The sequence below is a fragment of the Hirundo rustica genome, chromosome 4, assembly GCF_015227805.2.
Source record: "Hirundo rustica isolate bHirRus1 chromosome 4, bHirRus1.pri.v3, whole genome shotgun sequence".
Taxonomy (NCBI): domain Eukaryota; kingdom Metazoa; phylum Chordata; class Aves; order Passeriformes; family Hirundinidae; genus Hirundo; species Hirundo rustica.
In genome coordinates this window covers 15,055,023-15,079,303 of record NC_053453.1, presented here as the reverse complement: position 1 = coordinate 15,079,303, position 24,281 = coordinate 15,055,023, and the positions used below count along the sequence as shown (strand labels likewise).

General features: G+C 44.7%; 1 protein-coding gene across 10 annotated transcripts in view; it reads left to right on the top strand.

Annotated features, from left to right (window-relative positions):
* The window catches only part of CELSR1 (cadherin EGF LAG seven-pass G-type receptor 1), a 164,523-nt gene that overhangs the window by 45,629 nt on the left and 94,613 nt on the right, over positions 1–24,281 (top strand). For all 10 annotated transcript variants that reach the window (XR_005700567.2, XM_040062565.2, XM_040062562.2 and 7 more), the window contains exon 2: positions 22,231–22,869. Coding sequence is in view for 9 of the 10 variants with exons in the window: in XM_040062565.2 (XP_039918499.1) it covers positions 22,231–22,869 (639 nt within the window). In the remaining variant the exon portion in view is untranslated. The remainder of the gene's footprint in view (positions 1–22,230; positions 22,870–24,281) is intronic.

Here is a 24,281-nt window from a genome sequence, read left to right as displayed (position 1 = left end):
CTTCACAAAAGCTACCAATTTTTTGAGTAGTTCTTACCATCTAAAGGCAAATATAATTAAGAAATTTAGTTGGTTTACAAACGGGTCATGGACTATCTAATAAACTGCAATTGTTGACATTTATGGGGGCTTTTTCTCCCAAACATTGTTTATGAAAGGCAACTGGCAAAAGCAATGAGACAGAAACTGCTGTAGGCTCCTATTCTGGGCAGCACTCAGCATCTCCAGCTCCTCCTCCTCTTTCTCTTCCCAGCCTATCTTTTGAAGCTCCCTTTGAGTATTTTCATGTATGTACATGTGCTACACTTCAAATGGCGCAGTAGTTGATTTTCTTGTGCTGAGAGCTGTGGGTTGTTAATTGCTAGGCTGGTATTAATGGGTTTCATCCAAATTCTGGCTTTCCTCTGGTGAGGCTGCAGTGCACATTGGTGATTTCAGCTGCCATGCAGGCTAGGCAGGGTGTCCCAGCCAGGCACAAAGTGTCCTGCCAAACCTCCTGCGGAGCTGTTGCCTTCACTAGGTCAGTGTGGAGGACTCTAGCTGTCTCCAGCAGCACAGATATTTATGTGTCTCAGCCCCAAATCAACCTCTGGAGCAGCGGTAGGTGCATGTATGGTCTTGTTCTTTGTGGGAGAGCAGCAGTATGTCAAGCACCAGAGATGCTGCAGGCAACAAAGGGTCAGGGTAGAGTCTGTCCTTGAAGCAGCCAGTAAATTTACCAACAAGTTTTTCTTATTTCGGTTTGCTGTGCGTTGCATCTCATTCTTGTACCAGAATTATTTACTCTGGTCGGAGGCAGCTGATCTGAACTAAAAAAACTCTCGCTGGAGGCAAAATTCATATTCTGTCTTCATTACCCACACCAGACTGGTGAGAAAAAAAACAAAGGCGAGGAAGCAAGGAGAACCAGATCAGGGAGAGAGTTGAAAGCAGAAGCTTGGTCTGCGTTGAGTTTTTTGCCCATGATCTTGTGCGCTCAGAGGTGTGGTTAGCTGGATTCAGGAGAAGAAAAATAGGGGTCAGTCAGGGAATGACCTTGACCTGATCTTCTCAAAAACTGGCAGTATTGGGTTGCAAAGTTGTGGTTCGGCACTATTGGTAAGGAGGCAAAACCAGGACCAGAGTGGAAGCTGCATCCTGTGAGAAACTTCAATAGCATCTTCCATACTTCATACTTCATGTCTATGAAACACATGAATCAACTCACCTGAGGCAAGAGAAGTCAGGAGCAGCTGACATCAACCACCAGGAGCCGAGCTGCTCATTCTTTCGGAGCTGGCGCATTTCCCGACCGACCCGCTCTGCGCTCTGGAGGCCGATCCCTCCTTCCCTGCCAGTAGCAGCTGGGGCCAGATCTTTGGTGTACTTCTGCTGTCGTGTCAGACAGCTCACCACTCCCACAGAATCCACCATGCAGGAGCATGGTGTGAGGCCCAGCTGGACGCTTCCATTGCTGGATGTAACACTGGGCAAGAGGTGTTGTGGTTGTGCCCTTGGTGGTGTCCTCGCCGTGCGTGGTACCCTGCACCACACAGGGTGTTTGGAACAGTCCTACCCCACAGGGTGGGGGACAGCCCTGCTCTCCCTCACCATGGGAGGCTGGAGATCAGTGTGCAGGGCTTGGCTTTTTGTATGGTTCATGTGCAGTTCCGCAATTGTGTCTGAGAGGCCACTTTCTTAGCCCCCAAAATTACTATAGTTGGAGTTGAGTGACCAAACTGGGATTTCATTTACCCGTGACAAAACCCCTTGTAGCAAAATCCCACCCCTTCTTGCACGACATGAGTCTGTGTTTTAGACACCAGTAGGAGCCAGAGAGAAGCTAAATTAAACTCATTTAATTTTTTCTTTTGCCGGGGCACTCAACCTGGTGTGAAAGACTCCTATTAGCAGGATTATTCTCTTGTCAGATGGAAGCTGCAGATAGTTGTCCCAGATGTGCATGTCTGGTTTGAAGGCCTGATTATCTTGTTCATGTCACTTCTTGGCCTCTTATCAAAGGAACTCTCACGCACATCACCTTTCAGCTCCTCACTCCCAGCTCTGCAAGGAGGAGGAGTACACTTAAACCATTTACAGCTAGTAAGCCAATGTTTGTAATTTTTTTTTCCTCTGGGGCAATAGTGTCAGGAGGAACAGGCTCCCGAGCGTGTCAGGTAGAGGGAGGATGGAAGAGGGTTTCTCGTGGTTGAGGACAGAGCTGCTGTGCTGCAGCAGGAGGATTACAGCATGGTGTGTTTGCCAAGCATGAGGCGCCTGTCAGATGGAGCCTTCTGGAAGGCTAGGATTTGATTTTAAAAAATTTAAAATACCCTTTATTGGTGAAATGGAGCTTAAAACTGGGAGATGTTATCAGGTGGCTCAAGAGGAGACCTTAGGGAAGATTCAGAAGTATTGTAAATACCCACTTTTTAAAAAATCATCTATTATTACTTTTATCAATATATCAATAGATTAACTAGAAGTTCTGGTATTTCTGGAGCGATTTACGTGAACCACTTAGTAACTTTTTGTAACAAAGGTATCGAGAAGAGAAACCAAATATTTCCTGCTTGTGAAATCCCCAAACATCAATTGATGCCTGTCAAGGTGTCACCGAGCTAAACGGAGGCGCATGTCCTTCTGAAACCAGGCTGAGCATAATAAAGGCAGGAGCTTCCATCTCTGTCATTCACTGGGAGGGAAAGCTTGTCCTTTCTCAAGGCACATTGACAAGGGGCTGTTTAATTGAGCTGAACAAACTGGTACAGAGGGGCCAGGGCGGGGGGAGCTGCCGGTGGGTGAGCAGCCCTGGCTGCAGGGCAGGCATCTGGCTTGGCTGGAAAACCCGCGCTCGGCGAGGAGTCCCAGCTCGAAATGGTGAATGTGCGTTCTCCAGATGACTTCATGGAGCGCGGGAGCCAAGCCCACATGCTGCACTGCAGCCAGCATGGGGGAGAGAGAGGAATTAAAGGAGAGGATGGAGGTGAGAGTCAAAGTAAGTCAGTGCGGTGCTCCCAGTTAGATTGGCACAGGCAGCAGTTGTGAACTCAACACTCTGTGACCGTCTCTCGTATCCAGGTGGACTGGAAGTTACTTCTGTGATTCCAGAAAAAGCACTCGGAAGATATTCCACTTTTATCATGTATCATTTTTATCAGTAACTAGTCTATATTAAGAAAAGTGTAATCAGAGAAGTTCATGTTGGGTTAAGTTGGCTTCTGTCATGTCTGAATCCTGCAGATGGAAGCATTACTAGAATTAACAATTTAATTGTATTTGGCAAATCAATTTTAACTATGCTGACTGCTGTATTTGTCCATTACTAGCACTAAACTGCCAAATGTTGCGTTACCAGCTAGTTGTTCCTTTAATTCTTAAGTCCTCTCAAGTCTCTTTTCTTGTAGTGAGATTCTGCTGTTTCTGTATCACAGAGCTGTTCTATAGATCTGCTAGCAGAATCTAGCATGTGTGGAAATGCATAGTGTGTTAAAATTCCCTATCTCTTTACAAGATGTGAAAAGCCAAGCAAGTTTATATTATGCTGTGGTCTGTTCCTGGTGTCCAACTTTGGTTTCCTCTTTTAGCTGCTTTGGGGTTTGTCCCATTTATTCACTCCCATAATGTTTTACCTCCTTATTTCCTTCATTGTCATATGGATTTTTGTTAGCAACATCTAGCATTGCATCGCTCCCCCCTCTGCCTCCATTCTCTCTCTCCAATGCCAGTCCAAGAATCATTGTTCTCTGTTTGGTGATGTTGCCTAGGTCACAAATTGCATCATTTATTAACATTTTTGCATAGCTTACTTCTTTCCCATACCCTCTGCATTGTGTGTGTGTACATCAATGTAGCTGTCACCAAGCACTTATATTTCACTTTTTGAATTAGTGTTTTGACTTTTCAGGGTTTCTTTAAGCCACAAAAAGGAGCATAGATTTGGCTTTGCAGAGTAACATATTCAGGCATTTCCCCAGGCTTGCAGAAAACCCAGATTACACAGACCTGAGAGGTATGTCTGTGTTAGGAAGATGTTTACATACTGGGGGCCTGTCAGCAGTGGAGGCAAACACCAGCCATCAGTGTGCCATGTGTGGCTTGGCTTCTTGTAATGTATATTGTGGTGTACAATTGAGAAGTGAGAATGTATATTTAGGGACTAAGAATTTTTTTTTTATTTTTTTTAATACACTATGCTGGAGCCTGTACTGAGACCTCTGAGCCAAGTGCCTCCTCTGGTGTTTTGCACTTATCTTGAAGCTCTTCTGAACACTCAGTTGTGAACACAGGGAGGTTAGCACCCTCTTTGCTTAAGACCATTTAATCTTAGTATGAACCTTTCATTGAAGAGAGCACCCGCGGGCTCTGTGTTCCTTTCTGTGGCCCTCCTGCATTCCTTGGCTGCTGTGCAATCTCTGCTGACCTGCACTGGGTACCAGAGCAGTTGCAGAGGGGCCCTTCCTCTTGGCTGTTCTAGTCACACATTTCTAACATGATCCTATTAAGCACTGACTTCCCTGCTGCCCTTCTCATTAGTTTTCACTTGAAAATACTGTCTCAGAAAACTCCCCGGTGTTCTTGAGCTGATCTACCCTCCATATGTTTATTGTATTAATCCCATCCTAAACTCCCAGAAGGTAACATCACATCCCATTCTCTTTGTTACAGACTACAGGTTTTGGCTCTTCGCTGTGAAATACCAGTGAGGGTCACTTAGGTCATTTCTCTGTCTCCAGGTTTTGGCTCATACTTACTTCTTGACTGTGGAGTTTTGGGTTATGTGCATCCCTTTCATGCGCTGGTCTCTGCAGGAGCTGCAGCTCAGTCAGTCTGAGCAGTCTCTAAGCCCACACCGTAAATTCTCCACAAACATATGCCCTGGGAACATAAATCCTTTTCTGCAAGAGATACCTTTGCTCTGTTACTGTTATCTTGTTGTATTTTAGCAGCCTGCTGAGACCCAGAGCCAGGTGTACCAACACCAACAGGCTGGGCTTAGGGCTGACAAAAGAGATGGTAAAAGTTTGCCAGGCTCACTCAGGATGAGGGATGGTGGAAGGGCAAGGCCATTTGTCTCTACATTTGCACCTAGGTTTGCAGTTAAGACCTTCCCTTATCCACATTAACGTGTGAAGAAGGTATCAGAGGCTGCAGCCACTTGCACCTGCTGTCACCTGCCATCACAGGAGGGCAGCTTCCCATCGGTGCTTCAGAAGAGAGAATTTCGTAGTGAGAAACAGAGGGAGGACTTTGTGGTCACTCTGGAAGGTGGAAAAAGGGACAGACACGGAGAGGAGATGAATTGTAGGGTAAATCTGATGCTGGGAGCTGGAACCCTGCTATGCTGACAGAGCAGAGGGTAAGTGGCAATGTATCACAACTAAAGGCTGCAGAGTGACCTTAAGGAGTGTAAATCTCGATATGCCATGCCTACAGCAGAACAGTAGCTCTCTGGTGTTATTCCTTAGCTCATGAGGATCCTACAGCAGAACAGTAGCTCTCTGGTGTTATTCCTTAGCTCATGAGGATCCTATGAGCCACCACACTACTGCTTTGAGGACTATATTTGCTTTTGTTGGTGTGACAGCTCTCCTTTCTTTCCCATATCCTTTGAGCTCTGAGGAAGGATTTCCTACAGTTTTCTTTGCAACGTGTGCTCCAACAGAAGCATCAGCTTCAGGCAAGGGCTGATAGGACCTGAGCCCACACTGGTAGTACCAAACAAGAACTAATATGTAGTTACCCTTGAATGACTAATTTTCATATCTGCATTCATGGTTTTCCTCTGCATGTGCTTCTCTGCCCACTTCTTTACTGACTGTTGGCAATTTGCATTTGAAGTAGCTGGCTTGAGTATCAGTAGATGTTTTGTGACATGTTGGGGTGCCAAACTGGGACCTGTTCACCTCCTCAAACATGCATCTGCTTTTTTGCCCTGCTGTGCGAGTTTAGCAGCCAAGTAGAGAGGGATTAGTCTCTCTAGACAGGGCTTTCAGAAACAGACTTTAATTAAAGGTGCAGGATGGAGCTCAGTGATCACCTCTGATTACTGCTGCAAATGCTTTAAGAAGAGAAATTAGAGCAATGGCGTATTAAGAGGTGGATTCCCAGGTCTTTATCTCAAGCAGTTCAGTCTTTTTTAAGTGATTTGGCCAGTTTCTGCTTCCTGGTGCCTGTGTGCAAACCCAAAATAACTCCAGTACACCAAAAGTGTTCCAGAGCAGAGCAGTTACTTTGCTGCTTTGGATAGAGACTGTTTTGAGCTCAGTACTGCAGAGTTACTTGGTGCTTGGAAAGAGGAGATGGAAGCACCCAATTTATTTTACCGTGGTGAGTGATAATAGAGAAATAGTCTATTTCATGCTCATATGGCCTTGTTGTTGCCACATTATTTCTTTTGACATTTCTCAGCTTCTGCTGGTGTCTTAGGATTTTGGTTTGGTATTTTCTAGGACAGCATAATTATTTAAATCCGATGCCTTGCACAGCAGTGCACAGCCTGCACCAAGTGAGCTCAGTACTTTAAAGTAATTACAGTAATTACAGAAATATCATTACTTGATTGGCAAATAAAAACAGTTGTGAAAGAAAGGTACAAGATGCACTCAAAGACTTAAGGAGCCCCTCTGTACTTCCATGATCTCCAGAGTATCCTGTGCTTTCCAGATGACTCAGTCAGTAAAATGCAGCAGATGTTAAATTATACTGTATTTTAAGAAATTGTAATATCATATCTATTGGCCTCGAGTAGTGTCTGGGTATGAGTCATGGACCTCTACAAAAACCCCCTAAATTCTGATTATGAGTGTAAACATGTAAAGACAAAAAGGTGCATTAGGTAGGTAACATTAAAATGTTTCCTTTTTCTGGGTGCTGACTTAACTCTGACCACCTGTTACAGCATTTTCTGAAGCCTCAGGTCACTGCTGGAGAAACAACGTGTAGGAGATATCTTGAGCCAGCCAAGAAAGCGAATTGAGAGAGGTCATTTACAGAGCCTGAGCTGTTTTAAAGAGCACAGGAACCTGGTGTCACAGCACAGCTTCCTGTTCACAAGAGCTTTTTTCAAAGACAAATGTGAAAGGGTTTATCCACTAAACACGGAGCCAGCAGCAGTCCTGAAGCAGTTGGATTTCCATAAGAGGAGACTGTGACACGTCTTCTTTGGCAAACAGGTCTCTGAAAAGGACACAAAGACAAATTGGTAATTTTTTCAGGGCTGGAATATCTTATTCTGAGCTTAAACGTTCTTTGAAATTTTCATTTGTTGTTGTTGTTTGTTTGTTTGTTTTAATTATGGATCTATCCATCCTAAAATTTTAGGGGTTTTTGCTTTAATTTTACATCCGTCCTTAATCAGAAGATTGTGCTCTTTTTTTTTTTTTAATGGAACCAAAATAGAAGATACGCTTTTCAACTGGGGAAGCACTTTTAAATTTTAGTGTAATGAAGTTAGAGTTCATGAAAGCTTGAGTCTGGCCAAACCCACCTCACACCATGGGCTTCATGCCCATGAACAGTTTTCCACCATGAAGTGCACTGTTGGGGTTTGCTTCTGCATCACTGCTCAGAGTAGAATGCCTGTGTGAGCTGTCCTCTTCTACCTCCGTGTCCTTGTAGTTACAAATGCAGCAGTTTGTTTTCCCTGGGAACACAGAAAGGAAAAAATAATAATAAAGGAGTAAAAGCCAGCTTCTCTGGGACCATTCTCTGTTCTTCTAGGGGTGGTGGAGGAAGAGCTGCATCCACTTCTTATTAGCAGTCACGGGAGTCAGCCTGAGCTGGAGATCAAGAACTTCTACAGTTTTGGAAGATTCTGGTAGAAATGTTTATCCACTTGATGCTTTCTCCAGGCATTGCAGTGACCTGCCATGACACTTCCATGTGCGTCTTGCTCTGAGTTTTCTGGCATGAAGAATGACGTGTGTGTGACAAATTGTGGAGCTGGGTTGGGTGGTGGCTGGGCATTGCCACTGGTCGCCAGGCTGCCCCCACCCAGCCTCCTGCCTGTGCTCCCTCTGAGCTGGAGCGTGCCAGAGCCGTCCCTTGCCTGGCACACATTTATGTGAACTTTGCTGTCCTTTCCACCAGTACTGGCCTGTGTAGAGCTGCTGCTTCCTGTGCTGCATGGGCACACTGGCAGCCCTATAAACCTCCTCATTCATCTGGGTTACAGCTGCTTTGCCATTCTCCCCAGTACCAGCTGTCACATCCAAAGAGAAATAGTTCTTTGCATGCAAATACTGAAGCTCTAGTTCCTTTTGCATGAGCCCACCTGTGAGCCATTCAAGGAAATAAGTGCTTCCAGCAGCCAGTGCTTCCAGCAGCCAGTGCTGTGAGGCCCTGCAGCTGTGGACCACTACGAGTAGGGTTTGGCTGTCTCAGGACCCCACCCCAGGGATCAGCAGGGTTCCTGCAGGCTGGGAAGCAGAAGGGGGTTTCTGGTAGGCATTGTAGAGAGAAGGAGTGTGTCTTCCCACATGGGATGTTTTTGGGGTCACTAATGCAGTGCAATGATTGCAGGTGCTAAAACTGCGTGGTTTTCAGCATTAGGAAGATTTTTCATAAAGATGCTCAGCACTGACTAAATAGAGAAATATTGGACTAAATATAAACAGGACTAAAGAGGTGTTTGAAAACTGAGGAAATTTAAAAATAGCTAAAATACATTTTTCTTCTGACAACTTTGTTGAGTTGAGCCATAGCATAAGCCTAATTTTATAAGTGGAGAGAGAGAATGAATGTCTGGACTCAAAGGCATGGTCCAAAGAGCTGAGGTCCTGTCTCTACAGCTGACCTCAGAGCTTAGGAGGTGAAAAGATGTGCTCTGGACACTGAAGCACAAATGCTTTCTACTAGTTAAACTTCAGCAATTGTCTGAACTCTTGGGAAGTGACTCCACAGTGTGAGGCATCCTGCAGGAATTCAGATAAGGTCTTTGCATGGAAAAATCCTGATTTACAGGGGGCTGCTTTTCACAATGTGTACTACTAAATTTTTAAAAAAGTATATTTTAAAAATAAAATTAGTATTTCTATTCTCTCAGGGAAAACATTTATCTCATATTGCATGCATACAAATGGAGGACATGGGTTTGGTATGTTTTATAGAAAGGTGATACGATGAACCTCTACTAATGCTTGGTGAAATTTCATCCTTGTGACTCAATGGTTTCTCAGGAAGCTGCACATTCTTGATGTCGTACCAAAGTAGTCTCAGAGCTCAGGTTGAAGGCTTCATGTCCAGCAGTCCTGTAATGCTCAGGCTGTGCTGAGATCAGTGGGATTATAGGGGTAGGGATTTTTAGAATGAAGATTTTCATGTTTTACCAGAGTTTTTTACATTTTAAGGCTCAACATTATTGGTGACAGTTTTTGGGTATATTTTACATATGCTCAGTATTTTATATTTTCCCACAAAACATAACTAAAACAATGAAAAATAAAGCTATTTATGTTAGGAGTGTAGGGTCTGACTTAACAGAAGGAAGAATGTTAGCATGTGCAGAGAGCAGTTTACATTATCTAAGGAGCTTGAGCACTCCCTCAAAACCACTGTGAGCAAATGTCTGTCCTCTTTCACTGCACTGGTAGAAACTGATGTAAGAAATATTAATAGGGATCTACTGGTACTATAGTAGAAGGAGATACATAAATTCTGTATGTATCTTGTATTCTTGTAGAATATACAAACAGCCCTGGGAAAACTCAATGTACAATGAAACTTTTTTTTTCATGGGTAGTTTATTCCATGCTAGTTGAAAAGTGCTGCTTCCTTGGCACCATTAAGATCATAATCTATCCAGCTTTCACTGTGTGCGTCCTCTTCTACACCTGGAAATTCTGCTTGGGTTGAAAGAGAAGTCTTTTCTACAGATGTTAAGATGTCCAGTGATCTGGTGAGAGCATTAGTTTCAATGGGACACCTGGAAGTGGTGAAATAATTCCCACTGAACTGGAAAAACTTGGTGCTGTCCACGATGCAGGTGCCACAGGGAGTCATCCTGCCCTGCTTTGTGGTGGGCACATGCCTGCTGGGTCTTGCCATGCTCTTGTAGTAAGGCTCTGTTTGCTGCTGAATACCCTGATCTCACCAAATAAAACACACCTGGATTGTCTGCAGATTTGGCAGCATAGGAAGAAAAGAGCCATCACGCAGTCATCCTGCCCTTAGCCAGAAGCATGTGACTGCTTGGCAGAGCCCAGCCTGGCACCCTCCCGGTGATGTGCTGCTGATGCTCTGCTAAGATCAAGCATGTATCGAGAGCATAGTTTTTTTCTCTGTTTATCCATGATAGTAAATTCCTTTAAAGAAAATCTTTTCCTTATGGAATTTGTTGGATAGTCTTACATTAGTCCTAGAATGTAAAATTTTGCTCCAGATCTGTATCTTTCAAAATGTCTGGCAGAAAATCTTATCTGATTCTTGAAGAAGTAATCATGTAGTTATGACTTCATTTCTACAGTTCAGCTGAATAGGAATCCTTAGATAGGCATTTGAGATTACAATATCATTTCTGCAGATCAGTGTAGTTTCTGTGTTTCACCAGTGGCTCCGAGTCACCGTGTTACCCACTCTCATCTGTCATAACTTGACCTGCCCTTTCTCTGCTTCGTCTTCCCGAGATGATGCACAGCCATAGGAGCGCTCTCGTTTTGTATGGGTGGCTGCTTTTGTCTTTGGAAAAGTTTTGGGCAGTAAAATACCCATTGCAGGTTCAGTACTGTAGAAACAGGAAACAAATGCTTTCTCTCTTTTGATTCTTGTCCAGCATTCTAGTTTTAACGGCAGGGATCCAAGAATAATCTCAGTTGACCATGCAGCCAAACCCACCATGATCTCATTGCCAGTGGCCAGTGGAGGTGGTTAGTTAATCAAAAGGGGGTTGTTTTTGCATTACATTTTTAGAAGATTGTGTAGGTCGCCTATCAACAGAGAGTCCAGACAAAGTACACAGCATTTTCCTTATAAATATTCCCAGTGCCTGGTGAGTCTTTCCCAAAACTGTGAAAGTTTGGTAAGAGTGGTTTTGCCTGTTTATTTTGTCTTATGTTCTTACTTCTTTAATCACATGGTGCAAGCAATTTTTTTATTTACATTTCTTATTTGCTTACATTTATTTCCTCAAGTTTCTGATTTGCTTATTTGCTTCTTAGTCTGCTTAAGTCAGCAGACCTCAGTTAACAGAAAAGACCAGCTAAACTGGTCAGCTGAAAATCTAGTAAGAGGAAGGAAGATCTATTCCCTTTGAAACTAAAAATGAAGGAAAGTGTGATATTTTGTTGAATATTTTCTTTCTGGGGATTTTCATGGAATTAAGCTAGTTGAAAGTCTAAATATTTCAGATTGTGGGAGATGGATGTATTTTTTTGTCAGACTCCAGCAAATGGACCGTGATGGATCCCATCTCTTCTCTTGAATTCTACTTCTTATTAAAAATTCTTGAACATTAATTGAGCTTGAGAGAGGAACAGAGAAAAGGCAGAGTTATAAAGGCTCTGAAACCTTTTCTTTTGGACATGTGTGCTACAGGTGGGCCATCCATGCCCCATCGTTGCTCCCATCAAAAAATCTGAGAACTGAACTAGCCTGAGTGTTATCTTGTTTATGGGAGTCCCTCATGTTTGAGTCTGAGTCTCCTGGAGCAGAAGGAGTAGCTGAACCCACTTTTCCTGTGCCTGGTGCATGTGGAAGCTGACATGTAGCCATTTTTGCTTGCCCTGTCCCAGAGAGATAGCCCTGGTTTTACCTTGTATTAATTTGCAGATGCCTTAGGATGACAGAAACCGTGGAAAACCAAGAACAAGAAGTGCCCATATGCCAAAGAACGCTCTTATTTCCCCAAGCTGGGCCTCCATGACACACGGGCACCGGTCATCAACTTGTTGAGCTTCTACGGCTGAATTTTTCTGGTGGTTTTCCTGTTTCAGAGAGCTGTGCGAGTCTGCATCACCCCATATATCAACAACCTTCAGTCAATACATAACTGTTTTGAAAGCTTGTCTGTAAACAGAAATGACATCAGAAAAACATAACTGTTGTCTTTCTTTCATTGTTCCCTTCTTTTTTTTCCACTCAAGATAGCAAACCTGAACCCCATCCAGCAGGAAGTGACCCCATGATTTCACTGAGGCTCACAGCAAGGAGCAGAGCAGATTTCCAGGCAAAAGCAACATGGGAATATGGAGACATTTAGAAAAATAAACCTGATGCATTTAATTTTGCTGATGCTGTTTTGAAAGGATACCTTTGAGGTTACTAATATGCAGTACAGGCACAAACAGTGAGGCCGAGAAGCATTTTCCTTATCACTGCTTCCAGTTTTGAAACTCCCAGGTCCCCACCTCACCCTTGCCATCCTCAAAACAGTTTTCATCCATCCCTGCTTTGAAACTGCAAAGAGAGATTTGACTAGAGCTCTGGCTTGCTTGGGGAAGTTCTTGCTTTAATCAGACACAGTGAGTAGAAGTGTTTGCAGGGGACGTGTGGCTGTGAGGAGAACGGGGGCCTTTATGTTGACCGCTGGGTTGTCCCCACAGCAGCACAGCCAGGCACCCCACACAGGAGCTGTCCCTTTTGAAGTGGGGTAAGTGACGTAAAAGCATCATGGGGCAAACACACTGCTCTTATGTCCTCTGTATAAAATGCATCATTTACTTGAAGACCATGGCCTGAATGGAGATTTAATGCTGGAGCATCCCGTGACTGCAGTTGTTTGTCCAGTGCTTTCGTGGATTTTTGACTCCTGTATACCACTGGTTACAGCTGAGGAGTTGGAAGCCCAGGAGAAGCCCTTTGGCTGTGGGGTGAGTGGACAACAGTGCTCCCTGGGCCTGTGTTCATTCACCCCAATGCTGGCTGGCATCTCTGCCTGCCCAGCACTGTGGCACACTGCGAGATGAGGCTGCAAGCCATGCAAGTCTGCTGGGAAACTGTCTTTTGGCTAGCAACATTTAGCCCTGCATTTAATTAGAATTAAAATGTGAATGATATTAAACCCCTCTCCCTTTAAACTTCAGAGAAAATTATGGCAGCAATTGAGCAATAGCTTTGATTATATATGAAACAAGATCAAGCTTTACGGGAGGTGCTGGAGCCCCCAGCAAGTCAGTCTATGAATTTATCTGGTCTGGAGTGGGGTTTTTCAGCTGAACAGGTCAGATGAGTGCTGTAAGATGCACAGTTTCCATGGTCATTAGCATTAAATGGAAATCATTGTCTTCAGCAGGAGTCTGGAATCTGCACTGTGGCTGGCAGCTGGCTGTGGAGAAGCAGCGGGGCAGGGCTCCTGGGCTGTGCACCCCATGGGGCTGTTGTGGCCCAGAGCAGAGCTCCTGGGCTGTGCACCCCATGGGGCTGTTGTGGCCCAGAGCAGAGCTCCTGGGCTGTGCACCCCATGGGGCTGTTGTGGCCCAGAGCAGAGCTCCTGGGCTGTGCACCCCATGGGGCTGTTGTGGCCCAGAGCAGGGCTCCTGTGCACCCCATGGGGCTGGCATGGCCCAGAGCAGGGCTCCTGTGCACCCCATGGGGCTGGGATGGCCCAGGGCAGGGCAGGGCTCCTGGGCTGTGTACCCTACCCATGGCTGGCATGGCCCAGAGCAGGGCTCCTGTGCACCCCATGGGGTTGGCATGGCCCAGGGCAGGGCAGGGCTCCTGTGCACCCCATGGGGTTGGCATGGCCCAGAGCAGGGCAGGGCTCCTGTGCACCCCATGGGGCTGGCATGGCCCAGGGCAGGGCAGGGCTCCTGTGCACCCCATGGGGCTGGCATGGCCCAGGGCAGGGCAGGGCTCCTGTGCACCCCATGGGGCTGGCATGGCCCAGAGCAGGGCTCCTGTGCACCCCATGGGGTTGGCATGGCCCAGAGCAGGGCTCCTGTGCACCCCATGGGGCTGTTGTGGCCCAGAGCAGGGCTCCTGTGCACCCCATGGGGCTGGCATGGCCCAGGGCAGGGCAGGGCTCCTGTGCACCCCATGGGGCTGGCATGGCCCAGGGCAGGGCAGGACGTGCAGGTGGGAGCCGGCCCCGCTGCCGAGCGCAGCCGGGCAGGGGAGTCTGACCAGTCCTTGCTAACAAGGAAAACCAGCTGAGATACAGGGAGGTGTGCAGAGCCCAGAAGGAAAATTGCTTTGCATTTTGGCTAGAAGGAAAATCTCTTTAGTTAAACAGTCTGCAAGGAGCTGGTTGTTAGCATGCGCACGCTATCTTCCCACATATCATACTTCCCTCTAAGTATCCCAAATCCCTTCTACTTGTGCCTTCTGCTCAGGACAGGGGCTTGTTTCCTTGTTCAACCTGTTGCTCCTACATCCCTGTCAGCATCCCCTGCTTGCATCTCATCCCCTACAGAAGCTATAGCCCATGAGCACCAGGTACCTGAAGAGCAAGAAGTGATTCTGTGGGAAGATGTTCAAGGAAATTAGGTGTATCTTCAGCCTTGCTGCAGTTAGAATTTAAGAGTGCTTATTCCTGCCAGCAGATCCAACTTGCTTTACCTCCTACCCTTCGGAAATGTTCCCCCAGACTAGTGTTATCAACCCAATTAACATTTCAAAATTCTCAGCTTGCAGGTGCTGGTTTCAGTACAGCAATCTTGTACAATGTGGAGCAATCCGGTTGGCATCAATTTGTTCTTAATTCCCTGTTCAAGCTGCAGACTGAAATACGCTCTTTTTCTTTTCAGCTTTGTGTACAAAGTAAATAATCCTGAACAGCATAGGCTACATTAAAGATAATGATTCCAAAACTGGTTTGTTTTTTTCTCTTATGCGTGTTGGGAATTCACAGTTGCTCAATGCACAATTTATCCTCCCACAATTTGGGTATTTTTAGCTGTTTGATTTAGCTTGGTACAGTTATGGCTGCTGCCAAGGGAACTGTGGGGTGAGAGCCCCAAGTGCCACTGCCCTCTTTCCCCAGGTGTCCCAGATATTCATTTTCTTTGCAAAAAGAAGTACATTAAGGTTTGACTTGAAATTAAGAGTGCTTGCAGCTTGTGAGCAGAAGAGGTGGCTTTGCCTGGAAGTGTCTGAATGCACTTCTTGGAACCTGTTGTTTGCAATGACCCTGACATCATTTCACAGGTGGGGCATTTCACAAGCGTGGATGTGGCGTGGGGCAGTGCAGTGACAAGGCACAGCCTGGCATAGCCATGACCTGGGTGCATACCCCATGGCCTGGGTGGCCTGTGACAGACCCCTGGGGTGCTCTGAGTTGCCACAGCGGCAGCAGGAAGGTGTTGAGGGTAATGTGGTTAAGGCTGGTTTAGGGAGAGCTGCTCACTGGCACAGTCACACACTGGCACTCACTCTGCCAGTGTGGGCTATTGCTTGTCTTCCATCAGTCTGCCAGTCTTGCTGCAGTTAATCCCAGATACCTTCTTTTTCCCTAAAGACATGACTTTCCCCTTCCTTGCAGCTCAGTCAGGACTGGGTATGCCAAGGTACTTGCATACACCATGTACCTCATCGGCCTCCTGTTTTACCTCACCCTGTAATCTAAAATACCCCGTAACACCAGGTAACACATCTTCGTCTTCCCTCTTCCTGTGAGTGCTCCAAACCTTCTTTTCTCCAAATGGTGCTGGGCAACATTGGCCATTGTTTTCAAAACAGAGCATCTGCTGAGGGGTGGCTGCAGCTGCTCATCCTTCCTGGAAATTAAGAGATGTTGAGGCACACATTCAGACACCTGATTTTAGGAAAACCCTTACCACCTTTAAAACTCAGGAGGTGCAGTCCATGTGGCATGTTTATAGTGTCCACATGTTTGCCCTGCTCATCCCTCATGTTTTGCTTTCTGCTCTTGCAGTTCTGATTTTTCAACCCCGAGCCATTTCCTGGGCAGTCTGTCCTTGTTTGGGGCTGCAGGGTTGGGAGTGAAGCTCTGTGTGAGTGCACTGGCAGTGACTCTGGCAATTAGGCTCTAGGCCAAATTTTGGCAGGGAGTGAAGCCCACTGAAGTCAGTGAGAATCTTCCTGTTGGCGTAATGGGCTTGGGAGCAGACCCGGATTTTGACATTCTTTAGAGCAGTGGTTCCAGCATGAACCTTTGGCATTGTGTGGATAATAGGTAGTTATTTTTATATATTGTTTCCAAAGCCCACAACTTGTGTTGGCAGTCAGTGCTCCTAAATGCAGGGAGCTGACTGGCAGCCTGAAACAAAGGGACAAAATCAATAACATAAGCTTCGTGTGGCCAAGAATGGTCATCTCCGTGTAGCTGCGTCCAACTTGACATAATGACAGAATTGCTCATCGGCAGTGTTTCCGATTCCAAGGAAGAGGAGGCTTTGACAGAATTCATTAGTGCCTGTCTAAGAAATAATAGGATTTTATATACAATATGTTTATGTTTTTACAAAGCAAGTGATTTTTTTTCATGGATGTTACTTTTCTGTTACTGTACCATTTAAGATCACTTTTCTCTAGTAAAAGAAGCCTTTGCAATTTGAGCTGTTGCTGCTACAAAACAGAGAGTCTTTAGGGACACAGAGAGGATATTTGCCACTGGATATTGCTCTTGTCTTTTGGAAAGCTAAGACTAAAACCATCCACTGCTTTATTTTCCAAGATGCCCTGAGGGGACACTAAAACTGGGATTATACATACTTTCTATCCTGAAACACTTCCTCAGTGAGGCTGCTTGTTAACTGGGAAAACCCTGAGATGGGGTATCTGTAAATTCACAATTATGCCCATTTTCCTTTACCTTTCTGGGCATCTTCCTGGTGTTTCAGCAAGGAATCTTAGGTTTCCACCTGCCATTTTCTGTGCTGTTTACTTTCTTTCAGGGTATTTTCTTTGCATTATAAGCTCCCAAACTTTTCCGTAACACAGAAGATACTTTAAGGAGTTTATCTTATGGCTCTTCATAGACTTCTTATTTCTACTTATGGAAGTGAAGCTTTGTAGTGCCTACAGCAATGGTTTGGAAGGGATGACATTAGCACACTGATATTTTATACATTTTAAATCTGCTTCCATGGTGGTGGAAGTACAATGCAAGGAGAGGATCAGCCCTGCAATGCTGGCAGATTTCTCTGAGGCAAACTAAAGCTCAGTGCAGGACTGTGCACTCTGTCTCACTTTTATTGACATTTGCTGATTTTTTACTGCTGTTTGCTCAGTGGGAAGTGTGGTTTGGGTGCCAGCCCTGCTCAGACAGCCAAGCATAGCCCGCAGTATTCATTTCTGTGACCTGGTGGTACTGACGTGCCGCTGCCACCCAAGCAGTGGAGAGGAGGCTAAAAGCACAGCATCCTCATCAGGAATTCCAGGTTTTGTGCTAGACTGGGTAGGTATTAACTCCCATATGTACAGACATGTCTGGAAGCAATAGAGATGCAGTTTTGATCATTCCAAGACCTGTTACCAAGCGATGGCTGCTACCCATGGCCACGGCTGCTGCTTATCATTTGGGAAGAGCAAGAGGTTATTTGAACCTGAGGATCGCTGGCCAAGGATTTTGCATGGCTGTCGTAAAGACCGCCACCTGCTATTTCCAGGTGTGTTATAAAGCAGAATTAGAATGGGTTTGGAGTGGTATATCTTTGAAAGAAAACTCTGATGCTAAAATATTTGTATAAAGTATGCAGATTTCAAAATTGGTACTAAGACCTTTTTATGTAATAAGCTAAAAAAAGTGTTACTTATTTTATTTCTGCAAATTTAAAAAGAAACAAAAGAACCTTTCTGGCCAGGTGCTGCCATTGCCAAATATGCATTTCAGTTAAACTTTGCTGTGTTTACATTCTAGATAATAAAAACCTTTGGTTTATGGACTGTCAGAAGATAGAAAACTGAGATTAAAGTATCAGATTTGATAAGGTTTGTTATAAAGTAAAGGTAATAATGAAACAATGCCTATTTAGTCAATTTTCTAGTTATTAATGTATTTTAGAGAGCGTCAAGCTTTCAACAGCCTTTTTTGTCTTCTCTTTACTTTTTAATGCATCAGGGTATGTGTTCGCTATTAAATCTTTTCATTAATTTGATGAAGGATGAAGATGAGTAATTCTAGTTTTAAGTCTCCTCTTCAGCAGTGACAATGACTCAAAAGACAACAGTCTGCTTTGATTTCCACATTCTAGAGAGCACTTTTGTGGAAATTATACATAGAATAATATTGCCAGAATAAAACTTCAGTGTGCAGGGACCGCGTTTGTAATGAACACATTTTTGGTGTAGCCACCAGGCTGTTCAGAATTCTCTTTGTTCATTCCCAGGTCTGTGAGATATTAAGACCATTGTTTTAATCTTTCCACCTTGTTTTTGGTAAACTTGGCTGCGACAGCTGTTAAAAGAACCTTTTATGATTTCTTAGGGACATTTGTGTTGCTTTTGTTACTCCAGTGTCTCACCATTTCATCATCTGTACCCCCTACTTCACAGTGTCCATGTTAAGTGCTATTACCCCTATTTTATGGAAGAGAAACTCGAGGACAAAGTGACAGAAGTCATTGGGACAGGGAGCCAGGCCAACAAAAGGATTGGTTGAATATTTATTTTTATTTTTTTTTCCTTTTTTTTTCCTTTTTTTTTTTTTTTTTTTTTCCCCTTTGGTCTGCTCTGTGTTTCCCTTTCCTCAGGCTATCTGGGTGGCTTGGGCTGCTAAGATCCAGGCTGTCTGCTCAAATCACTCTTTGCAGGATGCCAGCATGATCTGAGTGTTTAGAGCTCCTTCAGGAAGACTCCTGCATCCAGCTGGTGTGCTGAAGCCCCCACATGATGGCTGTGAGAACTGGTGACAGCTAAGCCTGGGGAATGTGTGTGCACTCATCTGTTCCAAGATCTGCTCCAAAGAGTAAAGTGTAGCCAGAATTTTCCAGTGTGGTAACATGAAGGTTGTTTCACACCCCTGACTGAAACCATCTTGCGCCTGCCATAACGTGATAGGGACTTCTTATAGCTGTATCATAAGACCTCTGGAAACTCAGATAGTTTGAGCCTTTTTAGCAGATTGGTAGCTGCATATGGTGGGCATCTCAAACACTGGAGGCCACGAAGTATTGCCACTCCACAAAATAGTACTTCCTAATGATAATTCTCTGGCATTTCTGGCAGGAAGCATTTTAAACATTCATGGAGTGTTTCAATTGTAAATCTCAAAACACATACATTGCTGGGTATTTAGGGCTTAATTCATTTCCCAAAAAAGACAAAAAAAATTCCACTTTTTTTTATTGTACTTGTTCCCAACCTCAAAGCGAATGTTGTCTGTTGAAAGTAGAATAGATACTAATTTGGTCTCATAAAACCACAGATTGTTTCAACTTTCCTTGAGTTTCTGAATGAATAGATGATCAGATCCTCTGATGCTGCTCTCAGCCTAACTGGTGGTATGAAAGAGGTGCTTGTCCAGCCAGCTCTATAGCTGTGCCATTCTTTTGTTGCCTATAGTACACATGCTCTGCTCCTTTTTTACTCTCTTTATTTTAATGCTCTGCAGCAGGGTTGCAGTGAAAAAGCTGAGTTGGCTTTTAAAACACAACTTCATTTTGCAGCTATATGTGTGTGCCCAGTTTTCTTTTGTGCTGCCCATGGAACAAGGAGGCTGTGTGGTGTCTGACACCAGGCTTTTTTCCAGTGATTTATTAACTGTGTCAGAATAGCTGTTGTGAATGCTGGGAAGCTCTTGCATATTGTGACAGTTGATATTGATTATGACAGTTTGTAGACTCTACTGCATTGTCAGACAGTGGATCGTAGTTTGTCTTCTTACTATACATACCATGGGCTATAGATCATAGTGTTTTCTCTAAAAAAGGACCCATTGTCCAGCATTGTGGCTGGTATGAGAGAACTTCTGTAGCATATTGTGCAACAAATAGCAAAATAGTTCAGGCACCCTATGGGACAAACAGGCAAATGTCAATTGCTTTAGGAAAAAAAAATGAATCGTTTTCATGGAGAATGAGCTGTGCAAATGATAGACATGGGTAAACTAGTCTGAGGATGTCATTTATGAAAATACTGGTGTCCTGTATTGTCTGTTGGCAGAAATCCACAGACCATATAGGAGGAGTTTGCAATGAGGATTTTGGCTCCTAATCATTGTAAAGGTTGGTTTTGGTCTTGATGGAAGCTGAGACTACACATTTCTAGAATGAGTTTGAGTGAGAGAAGATAAAGATTTTTGCAAACCTGGGAGAAAATGAAAGCTGGTATGTGAGCTTCTGTGATGAGCACATAGAATCATAGAATTGTTTATTTTGGAAAGGACCTGTAAGATCATCGAGTCCAACCATAAACCCAGCCCCGCCATGCCCACCATTTAACCACGTCCCTAAGGGCCACATCTTTTAAACACCTCCAGGAGTGGTGACTCCACCACTTCCCTGAGCTGCCTGTTCCAGTGCCGGAGCACCCTTTTGGTGGAGAAATTCTTCCTCATACTTAATCCAAGCCTTCCCTGGAGCAACTTGCAGCCATTTCCTCTCGTCTTGCTGCTTGTTACCTGGGAGAAGTCAAACAGAGCACTTCAGACAATGACCCCTCCTGGCTGATGGGTTTTAGCCAGGCAGCAGTTAAAGTAGGACACAGAAGAAGAGATTTTTCTTTTTGCATAAAAGCTGCTTCAGTGGGGAAAAGTCAACAGCTGAGTTTTTACAGACAATCTGATAGGAGGAGGGAGTCAAGAGGCATTTTGTTAATTAAGCTGCTGTGATTTGCTATATTGCTGCTATAAAACTGGAGGGAAAATCTTCCAACATTTCTTTTTAAAACAAAACCGCACTTGAGATGAATTGGTGACTGTGCGTAAGAAAGAAATCATTCTGATTTTTTCTGTTCTATATCTGCGTGACTGTAATAGGTCATAAAGTTACACTTTGAGATAACAAACCATAGCAAAATGACATTTAGCAGTCTATGCTGTTAGAATTTTGATCTCACACTGATTGATTTAAATGCAGTTCCTGATGCGATTTTACACTGATGTGATTCAAAATCTATTTCTGCACGTACCTTGTGGTTTAATTGAAATCAGGCTTAATGGCAGGTTACTTGTATAATAATTATCACTGGGATACTTCAGACCAAGGCTGTGACACTGAGCTGTGGTCTAAGGAAACTGGGCTCAGTTCTTAACCCCACTCTGGGCCTCATATTGGCCACTCAAACCAATTCATCTCTCTCATGAGATGAACTTATGCCCATTTAAGGTTGTTTGTTTACACTATGACATCTTTCAGAAGGAACATTTCCTATCGGAAGCCACTCTTGAGTTCATCTGGGATTTCTAGCTGCTGCTCTAATGCTAATCATATTTTCTGTAATGCAATCTGTATTTTAATGAGTCCCTAATGTTAGCAAGGAGACAGATTTAAAGTAAGTGATTTGATTTCAGCGATGATGCAACTTCCCATTCCGTACTTACATTGAAGTTGGATTAAATTTAGCACTCACTGTGTCATAATTATTTTCCATAATGACAGAATAATCTAGAGTTTGCACATTCACAGCACTACTGTAAGCCTCAGGGTGTACTGAAATTTTACATTGGCATCTCTCAGTCCAGTGTCAGGTATTATATATTTTTATAATTATGGGTTTTATTGCAGAACAGCCACAGCAGTATCAGAAATGCCTTAAAGGAAGGATAAAATGGAAGACTTTTTAAATGTCTGCTTTTCACTACAGGCATGTTTTATTTAATTTTATTTTTCTTGTATTCATAAAATATTTTTAAGAAGTTACATGTGAGAAATTAAGTACTTCCAGCACTCAAATGTGAAGACGTGTTTCCTTAGATGACTTATATCTGAAGCTCTGGTCACAGTTCTCTGTCTGTGCAGAGTTCTGGCTACTTAATCCTGAGACCGCACCTGAAGAATATAATTTTGGTATTGTGCTGTGAAAAGCAACAGCTTCCCAGCACCAGTTGTAGACTAGCAGTCACTGCCATGAGAGTTCCCTTCCTCTTGGTTTCCCTTGGCCATCATAGGACCCTCAGACTGTTTCCACACTAACCCTTGCCAGTTATTTGCCCGGGATCTTCTCCAGGTGTTCTGGCCTCTTTGAGATGTCCCAGGTCCTTTGAGTTACAATTCTTAAGAAATTTTATTTTGTTTACCTGAGAAAAGGCAATGGTAACAACTGCAGAAGGTGGATGCATTTCCCTCTCTCATCCCGGTGCCCTGAACTGACTGCCTTGCAGGTCTGTTTCATTTTCAGGAGACTGTGGGAGCCTCCTTGTCCGTAGGTTGAAGCCCGCTGTCTGACATGGCTGTCATTTCTCTCTCTTCCCTTCAGATGGTGTTCACAGCGTCACTGCCGTCTGCACCCTGCGCGTCACCATCATCACAGACGACATGCTCACCAACAGCATCACAGTGCGGCTGGAGAACATGTCCCAGGAGAGGTTCCTTTCTCCCCTCCTGTCCCTGTTTGTGGAGGGGGTGGCGACCGTGCTCTCCACTGCCAAGGACGGCATCTTTGTTTTCAACATCCAAAATGACACGGATGTCAGCTCCAATATCCTGAACGTGACCTTCTCGGCCTTGCTCCCTGGTGGCATTCGAAACAAGTTCTTCCCCTCTGAGGACCTGCAGGAGCAGATCTACCTCAACAGGACGCTGCTGACCACGATTTCGACGCAGAGGGTGCTGCCTTTCGACGACAACATCTGCTTGCGCGAGCCCTGTGAGAACTACATGAAGTGTGTCTCTGTCCTGAAGTTTGACAGCTCGGCCCCGTTCATCAGCTCCAACACGGTCCTGTTCCGCCCCATCCACCCCATCAACGGGCTGCGGTGCCGGTGCCCCCCGGGCTTCACGGGGGACTACTGTGAGACGGAGATCGATCTGTGCTACTCCAACCCCTGCGGGAGCAATGGGCTCTGCCGAAGCCGAGAGGGGGGCTACACTTGTGAGTGCTACGAGGACTACACCGGTATGTGTTTATCTTATCTTTGGCCCATGATTTATATGTTAGACCACAGCCAGGCCAGCTCTGTGTCAAGCTGAAATTGCTGGCATTCTTAGTCAAAGGGAGAAAAACTCCTGGTGCTGCCCTCTGGTCAGGAGAAGGGCTGTGAGTGTCGCTTGGGGTGAGTCCCATATCCCTGTGCGTGCACGGTGGTAGGAACCGTGCCTTGCGCCAGGTCGGGCAGGGAGTCTGTCAGCTGCTGAACGGATTTGCACGGTGTGAATTTCTGCTCAAAACGCTTTATGCAAACACATTTCTTCTGTCTGGAAGGAAGAAGGTGAGACACATCTCCTGGTTCGTGGGTTTGCACGTAAACCCATTCCAGGCCCCTTGGCATACCAGGGCACAGTGTGGGCGCACAGCCTCGGCAGGAGCCCCTCAGCCCTTGGCCGTCAGCCAGCACAGAGCCATAGGATTGTTCTTGTTCCCAAAAAGCTGCAATTATACACACTTAAGGGAAATACTCTAAGTCAGCTCCGGTTTGTAAATGTTCAGATAAAACTCCAGAAGGACGTAGCTGCTTCCAGGCCTGTCTCCACAGCCTGCTGAGGAACGTACTTTGCCTCGTCGCGGACTCGACAGCTAATAAAGATCAAAGTGCTGCTTCTCAAATGCTCCTGAGAAGTTACGAAATAATATTAGGTGAATGTTTTCTGGTGCTTCAGTAAAGTCAGTGGGATTATTTATGTATTTGAAATTGCACACACATTAAGCATTCTGCACCGATGTGCTGCCAACTGTAATTTACACTGACAGCTCATCAATGTCTGCTGTGACCCCTGCAAACAAGGGGTGAAGCAGAGGGGGTGGGTTCCCAACGCTGCCTCTCGCTGCTGAAGTTATAAAAAATTGAAAACATAAATCATTTAAATTCTGATGTAAAAAAAATCTAGTTGATGTGGATCCAGCCCTCCAGGTGGAAGGGTTTTCCTTCACAGTCTCTGGCTTTTGCCTCAGGGCTGTCATCAAAAATGTGACTGTGGAAGGAGCCAGGAGTTGGTGAGCAAGGACATGGCAGCAAAGGAATTGGGCTTTTCCCAGCATGGGGGACAGGAGATGCTCCCCCCAATTTATGCAAGGCTTGGGACAGCAGGGCCTTTCTAAGAAGATGGGGACAAATTTTTTGATGGGAGAAACCCTGAAGAGAACTGTGAGATAATTGGGATGTTTGGTGTTTGTTGAGTTACTTTCCTACCAAGCTTCTCATGTATGACTTCCACAGTGAAATACATTTTAAAGTACATTACCCATAGATACACACTACACACAGAATTGGGCATCACAAAATAGATTTTATGATCAGTAGATTTCATTAAAAACATTTGTATACTATTGTACATAGGAATGCTTAGAAGTAGCAAGATTCATTAACCCAA